At 39.0% G+C, this 12,103-nt stretch overlaps 1 protein-coding gene across 3 annotated transcripts in view; it reads right to left on the reverse strand.

Annotated features, from left to right (window-relative positions):
- MAGI3 (membrane associated guanylate kinase, WW and PDZ domain containing 3) overlaps positions 1 to 12,103 on the reverse strand; it is a 548,042-nt gene that overhangs the window by 134,048 nt on the left and 401,891 nt on the right. For 2 of the 3 annotated variants that reach the window (XM_073615713.1, XM_073615715.1), the window contains exons 11-12: positions 8,153 to 8,184; positions 6,973 to 7,135 (exon numbers count right to left, since the gene is read on the reverse strand). In XM_073615713.1, the coding sequence (XP_073471814.1) occupies positions 6,973 to 7,135; positions 8,153 to 8,184 (195 nt within the window). The remainder of the gene's footprint in view (positions 1 to 6,972; positions 7,136 to 8,152; positions 8,185 to 12,103) is intronic. The other variant, XM_073615714.1, reaches the window with a different exon arrangement.

Consider the following 12,103-nt stretch of genomic DNA (forward strand, 5'->3'; position numbering starts at 1 on the left):
ATTTTATGAAGTAATTTAAATCTTTCAGAATATCTTTCATAAATGATAATTTTTATAAAACCAGCCCTTTATTAAATATCATAAATTGTTAAAATGATATAAGAATATAAAAATATTTGGCTCAATAGCATATTGCTTTCTTTTCTCCACCCACTTAACCCTCGAACCACCACATACCACAGGGTGCATATTACTTTCTCTTCTACACCTCCACCTACTTAACCCTCGAAGCACCACATACCACAGGGTGCATATTACTTTCTCTTCTACACCTCCACCTACTTAACCCTCAAACCACCACATACCACAGGGTGCATATTACTTTCTGTTCTACACCTCCACCTACTTATCCCTCGAACCACCACATACCACAGGGTGCATATTACTTTCTTTTCTACACCTCCACCTACTTAACCCTTGAGCAAGTACACACCACATGGTATGCTACTGTTAAAGCCTGCATGTTCTTTTTGCTAATAATTCATGTTCATTTTAGAATGAGATACCATTAATAGCCACAAACCCTTTAGGAATTTAGTCAGTAACAGTAGTCACCAGAACAAATAGTGAGGGTGACTTTACCCAGAAGGGACACATTAATAAAACCCCTTGTTCCTGTAATATAAAAAGCGAGACAGTGAGGCTTGATTCAAATTTGTGCAACTTTGGACATCAAAGTTGCAAGACAAGTCAGTCCCCATGTTTTCTAATGATAACCATTCATATCATTCGTAAAGTTGTAGCAACTTCAGAGTAGTTCTTGCACTACTTCGGTCCGACTTTCATGCAACTTGAGGGCCATAGATTTCAATGTTAACCCTCAGAAGTTGCATGAAAGTCATACCTGAATGTTATACAATGCAACTTGTGTGCAACAGTTGTCCATTATCACTGGTCAAAGTCAAATCCAAGTTGCACCAAAGTTGCACTCCAAAGTCGGCGCAACTTTGGAGTCATAGAAGTGTAAATGGAGCCTTTAAAATTTTGGTTTTAGATATACGTTATGCTGCAAGCACTGATCCAGTGCACCTTTATGCCTACTGCCTGTGTCTAAAATCCAACAATGTAACAACTTGAATTAAGGTTTCAAATGGCTTTTTGTATTGTAAAAGCAAATATTTCTAAAGAGGAATAAAATAAAAGAATTTAAATGTGAAATCAATACAAATGGATCTGCTAAGAAAACAAACATTTTTTCATTATGTTCTGGGGTTTTATCTTAATATTTATTTTACTTTTATGAAACCAATGCCAAACATCTGCAGAGAAGTCTAATATGTGTAGAAGACGACTTGGAGGACGGGCAGCCAAAATGTCACAACAGCAAGATTACACAGCGAAGCAGAACACACATGAGATTTCCTCTCAGGCTGATGTATCAAAGGAATGTACCTCCCTTTCTTGTTTTAAGAAATGCACCTACCCAAGTGCAACCAGATTATTAAACACTAACACAGAAAATTTGCAGTTCTTTAAAGAATATATGATGCGCTTAGGCTATAAATAAAGAATAATGGTTATTTTTAGAGCTCTATGCTGGACATTCACATTTCCTGACAGCTTGCCTTAAGAATGAGCAACTCACATGATAAAGAAAAGCAACAAGAGTTCTTAACAGCAGCCGTTCAGAAAGAGTATCGGTTAATCCCAATTATTTGCACTGCTGTACCATCAACTACAGCTAAAAAGGTACAGTAAATCTTTTACTAAGACTGCTGCAAAAATTCCAGGTACCACTGTGGTAACCAAAGGTTCCAGATGTTTTCTTGCTTTTTTGAAACTGTGCCTAAAATCTGGTATACGACCATTAGTTATGGGTTAATTATTTTCGTATTCTCATCTGTTGTCAAGGACGCTGTGGTCGGCTTCCCAGCCCGCTCCTTAGCGGCTAACCCAATGCGATAAATTACTGCATTAAAAAATGCAGTAATTACCGCTCAAACTAACACCACTGATAGGCTGGGCAAGGAGAGCATTAATCAGAGAAGCAGCCAAGAGGCCCATGGTAACTCTGGAGGAGCTGCAGAGATCCACAGCTCAGGTGGGAGAATCTGTCCACAGGACAACTATTAGTCATGCACTCTACAAATCTGGCCTTTATAGAAGAGTGGTAAGAAGAAAGACATTGTTGAAAGAAAGCCATAAGAAATCCTCTTTGCAGTTTTGCGAGAAGCCATGTGGGGGACACGGAAAACATGTGGAAAAAGGTGCTCTGCTCAGATGAGACAAAATTGAACTTTTTGGCCTAAAAGCGAAATGCTTTGTGTCGTGGAAAACTAACACTGCACATCACCCTGAACACATCATCCCCACCGTGAAACATGGTGGTGGCAGCATCATGTTTAGGAATGCTTTTCTTCAGCGGGGACAGGGAAGCTGGTCAGAGTTGATGGGAAGATGGTTGGAGCCAAATACAGGGCAAACTTAGAAGAAAACCTGTTAGAGTTTGCTAAAGATTTGAGACTGGGGTGAAGATTCACAATCCAGCAGGACAACAACCTTAAACATACAGCCAGAGCTACAATGAAATGGTTTAGATCAAAGCACATTCATGTGTTAGCATGACAGAGTCAAAGTCCAGACCTAGATCCAATTAAGAATCTGTGGCAAGACTTGAAAAATTGCTGTTCACAGATGCTCTCCATCCAATCTGACAGAGCTTGTGCTATTTTGCAAAGAAGAATGGGCAAAAATGTCACTCTTTAGATGTGCAAAGCTGGTAGAGACATCACCAAAAAGACTTGCAGCTGTAATTGCAGCGAAAGGTGGTTCTACAAAGTATTGAATTGGGGGGATGAATACAAATGCTTGCCACATTTTATTTATGAAAAAATTGCAAAACCATTTATCATTTTCCTTCCACTTGACAATTATGTGCCACTTTATGTTGGTCTATCACATAAAATTCCAATAAAACACATTTACATTTCTGGTTGTAACATGTCAAAATGTGGAACATTTCAAGTTGTATGAATACTTTTTCAAGGCACTGTAGATGTCCTTGACTGAAAAATTAAAGTCAACAACAACAGTTGTTGAATGAATAAAAGCTGACCATTGTCAGCACCCCTGTAGGTGTTGAATGGTTTGTCCTAATCCTTTTTGCCACTTTTGCTGGACAGCTAGGTCTAGAAAAGGAGTTTGAAAAATAACAACAGGTGAAAAGAATGAAAAAAAGCCTAAAAATGAAATTGAATTCAGCCACCACATATAATAGTTGGTAAGCTGCAATATATTACATTTTTGTTTTGGGGTTTAATACTGCTTTAAACCCCTGACTAACCCCAATACAGAGCCTCTAATGTAATGGAAAAAGTAAACAAAGTTACAGTATGAATAAAAAATATCACATAAAGCACTTCAAAACGTTCTGCTAGAGATGTACCGGGCTAGGGTAATGTATCCTGAGGTGCTATTACCATTTTAAAAGGGAACCCAAAGTACAGATTAGCATAAAAATACTGGGAATGTAACAGATTCATCTCTGTGCCCAAGTCTCTGCAGTCTATGCATCTAGAAAATATGGCACCAAACTGGTCTTCCTCTAGGTTTCCCAACCAATATTAGCCTGAATTTATGTGCATCAAGCAGGCTGTCCTCGCTAGGCTTTGGTGCTGGTTCACACAACAAAAACGCAGATCCGTTTTGGATGTGTTTTTGTATGCATGTTTTTGGTGCATTGCCAGATAAATTCCAGATTTTTTTTTTCTCCACTGTACTGGGGTCTGGTGCATTTTGGATGCATTTTATTGCATTCCAGTACAGTCCAGTGCAGGAAAAATGCAGCATGTTCTACTTTTTTTCTAGAACTGGAAAGCCATGGAAGTGACTGCATTGGTGTGAACTGGTCCTTGTACTTGATGACGTCCTGGAGGAGTGGCGAAATGCGTTGACACATTTCCAGTTTCACGAACCAGTGACGGAACTTCTGCCTTTGGTGGAACACATGCCGTCCAGTGGCGAACCTGGAACATACACTGATGCCTGTTTTACAGAGTTGTCTCATGAGTGGCGTTGTTTGATTGCACAGCACATTTAGTACCAGAAGTACTTCACCATGGGATTTTTTCTGTTTTCCCACTATGATTGATCAACCTCGGTCCATCCACGTGAATACCTGTATGGAAGTTTCTCTGAGAGTCCATTTCACATACACCAGATCTTTTAGATCACAGCTTTATTGACCCCAGACTGCAAAGTTAAGGGTCCATTAACTCTGGTGTGTGGGGTCACAAGAGGGGAGTGTGGCACTTGAAACACTTTCAACCTGAACCACGAAGCACTTTAGCCGCTTTCCGCCCGCTGGCTGTCATTTGATGGCCAGGCGGCGCAGCTCTCGTTCTGGGAGGGTGTCATATTACGCCCTCAGCTTCCCGGCCCACCGGGGGGGGGCGCACGCCGTGTCACTCAGGACCCGATGCATGTGCCCGGCGGTGGCAATGTCCGCCGGCACCTGCGATTACCTAGTAACACAGCAGGACCGTGGATCTGTGTGTAAACACACAGATCCACGTCCTGTCAGAGGAGAGGAGAGGAGACCGATGGTGTGTTTCCAGTACAGAGGAACACCGACCGGTCACCTCCCCTTGTGAGTCCCCTCCCCCTACAGTTATAAACACTCCCTAGGAAACATAATTAACCCCTCAATCACCCCCTAGTGTTAACCCCTTCCCTGCCAGTCACATTTATACAGTAATCAGTGCATTTTTATAGCACGGATCACTGTATAAATGTGAATGGTCCCAAAAATGTGTTAAAAGTGTCTGATATGTCCGTCGCAATATCGCAGTCACGATAAAAATCGCAGATCGCCGCCATTACTAGTAAAAAAAAAAAAAAATGCTATAAATCTATCCCCTATTTTGTAGACGCTATCACTTTTGCGAAAACCAACTAATATACGCTTATTGCGATTTTTTTACCAAAAATATGTAGAAGAATGCATATCGGCCTAAACTGAGGAAAAAATTTGTTTAAAAAAAAAAAATGGATATTATAGCAAAAAGTAAAAAATAATATGTTTTTTTCAAACTTGTCACTCTTCTTTTGTTTATAGCGCAAAAAACTGCAGAGGTGATCAAATACCACCAAAAGAAAGCTCTATTTGTGGGGAAAAAAATGATAACAATTTCATTTGGGGACAGTGTTGCATGACCGCGCAATTGTCATTCAAACTGTGACAGCGCTGAAAGCTGAAAAATGGCTTGGGCAGGAAGGGGGTGAAAGTGCACTGTATTGAGGTGGTTAATTCGGAGCACTTTATCTATTATATATGTATATATTTTAATAATATTGTCACGGTCAATATTTTCTGAGCACATCATCAAGTTGTTGAATATTCTGCTAGCGCTGTTAATTTGTGTATTCATTTTTTGAGGTTTTAGCAACTTTTGTAATAGCTACTGCCGTTTATTTATTTATTGTTTATTCACTTATTATTCCATTTAGCATGAGTTTTATTTAGTATATACACCTTTTACTGAGAATCTGGTGACACACTGTGTAGAAAGCAAACCAAAGGTAGACTTAGGACAGGGGTTCTTAAATGGGGGTTGTCAATACCTCTTGTGGATATTGGATCCAAATGATGGGGGTATAGGATGAATCTCTGAACAATTAAATAAAAATTGAAACAGGATTCTCTGTATTTTTAAACAAGGAATCTAAGTGAGAATTCTTGTTAATATCAGATGATATGATATTTGGGTAACATTGTTAGTAACTGCATCTTGATTTCTTGCTTTGCACAAAAACAACAAAAATCTTACTACTTGTAAGAAGCTTCTGTGTTTTTAATTTGAAATAAAGTCCAATTTTATTTCAGCTGTTTTGTCTCTAATTGTCCATATGTACAGTAAAACCACTCTATTGACATCTTGTGAAGTCCTACCTTTGATGACTGGTGATGATAGTAAAACATGGAGGGTTAAGAACCCTTAGGCCCCATTCATATACCGCATAGTGGGAACGAGCGTTCTAAATACACAATTTCCAAAACGCGATTGTAACACGATAGAGCCAGCCCATTCAAGTGCTCTGTAAGCATTTGTTGCCCGAAAAGACACTCCTGCTCCTTTTTGGGTGTTACACTTCATGCGGTTTTTAAAGAGCCATTTGCATGATCATGTTGTGCAACAAGTGCGCCAGAATCACATGGAATTTGGGGTGCCATTGAAGGATAATAGCACCCAAATGTGTTTTGTTTGTTTTGCAGCGATTGCCATGCAGAAATCGCAAAGTGTGAATAGAGCCTAAATGTAGAAAGGCTAAAAGTAGGACCTAAAAGTGAACCTGTGCACATGCTATGAACACTAAAGTATTTACATATCCCAAAACAAGCAGTAAAAGCATTTTCATGTATTTTATGTATTTCACCATACCTCTACTTCAGGATCATCTTTGGTCTACTAACTATGTTTTTCTGAAATCACATTGGTCAGTTTTTTTTTTTTACTAGTCTAAATGCTTTATATCTAAAACCAATAAAACTTTTCTTTAGAGTCTTTGCTGTGTTCTTAGAAAAAAAATAACTTTACATGCACTTAGAAAGGTCAGTGAGGGTTTAATTAAAGGTTTTTTTTTTATTGCTTGCTAACAGTACAGAAATACTTTAATGTCCATAGTCTGGGCACAGGTGAACTTTTCCATCAATATATAGTGGGAATAGCGCAGTATTAATTAAGATGTATTTCTCTACTGCTATACTACCCTTTTATTTTTTCTTCTAAACCTGATTTCTCTCCTAGGATTTCTTTAATGCTATTATACAAAATTTTATCCTGCTACCTCCCATCTCCTGCTACAACCTGCAAGGCATTATGTAAACATGATGTTAATGTTAATTACAATGTATTAATTACTTTTGTTTACAAAAAAAGCATTATAAATGCTGCCACTATACACGAGCGCCCAAGAAATTGCAAGTTTTATTAACCTTGGTGTGATATCTGCTAATTAAAAGGAATTACTTACGCTTATCCTCAAAGATGTTCTTTGATTTCTTGTACACTTCTGAAGGGTCAAGCTTTGGAGAATTAGATCGTGCAAGGTTTGGTGGGAAGGGTAAAGGCTGTGGTAAAGGTTCAGTTGTGCCAATTGTTTCAACACTACCAGTCAGCTCTGGTTTGTCAGTCTTCTGGGAAAAAAGACAGGTATTGCATTTACAAATGAGTACACGATATTAAATTTGAGGCTAATAACTAACATACAAGAAGAGCATGTATCCTGGCAAATGATTGTGCCACATGACCCCTTGTTAAATTCTTAAAAAAACTGCCTCCCTCCTTTTTTTTTTTTTTTAAATCCTGCTTGGTCCAATCATGTCATCCAGCAGTTCTGGATCCCCTAGGTCAGAGAGTGGCTGCTGCCGGGGAGAGAAGGGAGAAGCGATAATGAATGGGCAAGTTGGTGGGCGATGTCATGGCTCCGGGAATGCACAGCCATCGTCGAGCACTCACTTACTCAGGGGAAATAAACCTGCTGAATCATATGACTGCACTGGACAGGATTTAAAAAAATAAATAATTAAAAAAAAAAAAAAAATTTTTTACGAATAAGTGTTATTAGCATTTACTGACACTTTAAATACAAAGTTTATATATCCAAAAAGTTTTTTTTTCAAAAACGTGATAAACATTCATATATTTTATACCCTAGGTCAATTCACAAAGTGCTGAGAGTTTCAGAATGCTATTTAATCCCTGTATGGTTTTCGTTAACCAATTTTATATATATTCAATTTGTAGTACTTTTCTTTTCTTGGCAATCAAGGTGTGCACTGTGTGTAACCAATTTTTTTTATATATTCAATTTGTAGTACTTTACTTTTCTTAGCAATCAACGTGTGCACTGTGTGTAAGAAATGTTCTTTGATCTTCTAGTAATTTAGCTCCTCTTGGGATAAAACTTACACATAGTTAGAGGAAGCTCACCCTGCTGCTTCGGGTATCCCAGCACATTGAGGCGTATTGAATACAGTGTTAATTTTGAATTTTGTCAAATTTCAATTTAGTTTTAGGCTCCTTTCACACATGTTGTCCGTTTGTCCGTTTTTCATCCATCCGTTGACGAATGAAAAACGGACATCAATGCATCTCTATGGAAAATTGGATGTAAATGGACGATGACCATGACCGACTTGATGGAAACTCACCACTTTTGTTACTTTGGTTGGTGATGGAGGACCTGCAAGAAAAGAAAACAGTTATCACAGAGCAAAGAATGGAGTGAAACATCTTTCTGAGACACAAGATGGTATGCTGAAACATTGATTCAGCAGAGAGCTATAGGTTTATGTACATAAACTATCTGAATGTAACAACATACCCACCCACACAGTGCCACATACATTTCAGACCAATAACCTCAAATGGGCGATTGGTAACGAAGATAATCAATACAGCCATCACAACATGCACTTAAATAAACTTACATGCACGTCACTCTCTGCCGGCTACACAACAAGCTAGACGGGAGGTATACCTCCCTCCCCCGTCAACTTTTCTATCGTTTCTCAATTATTACCAGGTTCCTTCACCTGACACACACTTCAGGACCCAGCTTGCTTCGGAGGAATATTGTGTTTTTTTCTCTCCCTTGCAAGCCTTATATACGCCTAGCACTCTGTGATTTTTCCACTCTATACATCCCGTTTTTGAGTGAATCTTTCCAATTATCACCGTGGATGTGATCACTGAATAATATTGATTCTACTGATTAATGTCTTTAGAAAAGACTCCTCTCACTCATCATTTTTGTATATCTCTGCAAACAATTTTTGAGGCCCATCCCTGAAGGGAAGCAACCCATAGGATATACATTTAATTGATTTCAATCCTAAGTGACACATGCTTTGATTACCAGTTGGTTTAATATGATGCCACATGAAAAGTCTCCTGAAGAAGCTCCAATGAGCGAAACATGTTGAGAAAAGTGGTATTTCTTGTGATAGCTCACTGAATTTTATGAATTGTTGTACCAAATCATGTCTTGTGATTTTTTAACATTGTTTAAATAAATAAATTTTGTTTTACCTAGATTTTTGATGATTTGATATTTAAGATACAAACATCATTAAAGTCCAGAGGTTGGTTACCTCAAAGCCCATTTTCTTAATTTGTCCAAATATTTGGGATGTGGTGTTTTTATATCTGGTCCCTCCTTTCCTAATCTTCATTTTGTAATGCACTTAAAAGTATATACCTACATTATCATAATTTACAACCAACATTTCAGGGCTTTACAAGACTCCTTTTTTATATATACTACCTTAAAAAGGGGGTTCTTTGTGATGAATGGGCATGCCCATCTGAGCATATAAACCTTTAAATTTGATAAGGGAGTGCTTGCTTTAATGATCATAAAACTATCTGAAAATGCATTTATAAGTTTCCAGGATCTAGACAGAACACCTTCCCTTTTTTGGAGGGATAATATGTTTTACTTAAATTAGAGGGTCATTTCCAAATTCAAGCTATAGTTATATAATGGATATGGGCTGAAAGTGCACACTGTCAGGTTTAATTTGAGGGTATGTACATCCAAATCGGAGGAAGGGTTTAGTGATTACAGCTCTTAAGAATAGCCATCCCCCTTTTTCAAGAGGCCAAAAGTAATTGTAATTGAATCAAAAGCAGTTTCATGGCCAGGTGTGGGCTACACCTTCCTTATTTCTCCATCAATTAAGCAGGTAAAAGGTCTGGAGTTGATTCTAAGTGTGTTATTTGCATTTGGAATCTATTGCTGTGAACCTACATTGTACGTTCAAAGGAGCTGTCCATGCAAATGAAACAGGCCAATGTAAGGCTTCAAAAACAAAACAAATCCATCAGAGCGAAAGCAGCAACATTAAGAATGGCCAAATCAACAGCTTGGTACATTCTGAGGACAGAAGAACGCACTGGTAAACTCTCTAGGGATCCTCTCTATGGTAAAGAAAAACCCATTCACAACATCCAGACAAGTGAAGGACACTCTCCAGGAAGTGGGCGTATCATTGTCAAAGGCTACAATCAACAGAAGACTTCACGAGAGCAAATACATAGGGGTTCATCACAAGGTGCATACCATTCATAAACCTGAAGAATAGAAAAGCTAGATTCGACTTTGCCAAAAAAACATCTAAAAAAGCCAGACCAGTTCTGGAAAAGCATTCTTTGAAAAGCATTCTTTGAAAAGCATTCTTTGAAACCAAGATTAATCTGTACCAGAATGACGGGAAAAAAAAGTGTGGAGATGGCTTGGAACAGATCATGATCCAAAGTATACAACATCATCTGTAAAACATGGTGGAGGCAGTGTGATGACATGGGCACGCATGTCTTTCAGTGGCACTTGGTCACTGGTGTTTATTGATGACATGACAGAAGCAGCCGGATGAATTCTGGAGTGTTTGGAGATATACTGTCAGCCCAGATTCAGCCACATGCAGCAAAGTTGATTGGACTGCGCTTCACGGTACAGATGGACAGTGATCCAAAAACACACTGCAAAAGCAACCCAGAAGCTTTTGAAGGACGAGAAGTGGAATATTCTGCAGTTGCTGAGTCAATCACCTGATCTCAACCCAATTGAGCATGCATTTCACTTGCTGAAGGCAAAACTAAAGACAGAAAGACCCACAAAGAACAACTGACTACACAGTCATGATGGGCGAAATTGTTGGCACCCCAGAATTTTTTCCATAAAATCAAATATTTCTCATAGAAAAGTACTGCAGTAACACATTTTGCTATGCACATGTTTATTCCCTTTGAGTGTATTGGAACACAACAAAAAAAGGGAGGAAAAAAGCAAATTGGACATAACTCTAAAAATGGGCTGGTCAAAATTCTTGGCACCCTTAACTTAATATTTGGCTGCAAACCCTTTGGAAAAAATAACTGAAACCAGTCGCTTCCTATAACCATCAATAAGCTTCTTACACTTCTCACCCGGAATTTTGGACCACTCTTCCTTTGCAAACTGCTCCAGGTCTCTCTTATTGGAAGGGCGCCTTTTCCCAACAGCAGTTTTAAGATCTCTCCACAGGTGTTCAATGGGATTTAGATCTGGACTCATTGCTGCCCACTTTAGAACTCTCCAGCACTTTGTTGCCATCCGTTTCTGGGTGTTTTTTGACGTATGTTTGGGGTCATTGTTCTGCTGGAAGACCCAAGATCTCGGACACAAACCCAGCTTTCTGACACTGGGCTCTACCATGCGACGCAAAATCCTTTGGTGATCCTCAGATTTCATGATGCCTTGCATACATTCAAGGCACCCAGTGCCAGAGGCAGCAAAACAACCCCAAAACATCTTTGAACCTCCACCATATTTCACTGTAGGTACTGTGTTCTTTTCTTTGTAGGGCTCATTCCGTTTTCGGTAAACAGTAGAATGATGTGCTTTACCAAAAAGCTCTATCTTGGTCTCATCTGTCCACAAGACGTTTTACCAGAAGGATTTTGGCTTACTCAAGTGCATTTTGGTAAACTGTAGTCTTGCTTTTTTATGTCTCTGTGTCAGCAGTGGGGTCCTCCTGGGTCTCCTGCCATAGTGTTTCATTTCATTTAAATGTCGACGGATAGTTCGCGCTGACACTGATGCTGCCTGAGCCTGCAGGACAGCTTGAACTTGTTTGGGACTGCTTATCCACCATCCGGACTATCCTGCGTTGTAACCTTTCATCAATTTTTCTCTTCCGTCCACACCCAGAGAGATTAGCTACAGTGCCATGGGTTGCAAACGTCTTGATAATGTTGCGCACTGTGGACAAAGGCAAATCTAGATCTCTGAAGATGGACTTGTAACCTTGAGATTGTTGATATTTTTCCACAATTTTGGTTCTCAAGTCCTCAGACAGTTCTCTTCTCCTCTTTCTGTTGTCCATGCTTAGCGTGGCACACACAGACATACAATGCAAAGACTAAGTGAACTTCTCTTCCTTTTATCTGCTTTCAGGTGTGATTTTTATATTGCCCACACCTGTTACTTGCCCCAGGTGAGTTTAAAGGAGCATCACATGCTTGAAACAATCTTATTTATCCACAATTTTGAAAGGGTGCCAAGAATTTTGACCAGATCATTTTTGGAATTTTATGTGACATTATGTCCAATTTGCTTT

This window comes from Aquarana catesbeiana, linkage group LG02 (genome assembly GCF_042186555.1).
Source record: "Aquarana catesbeiana isolate 2022-GZ linkage group LG02, ASM4218655v1, whole genome shotgun sequence".
Taxonomy (NCBI): Eukaryota; Metazoa; Chordata; class Amphibia; order Anura; family Ranidae; genus Aquarana; species Aquarana catesbeiana.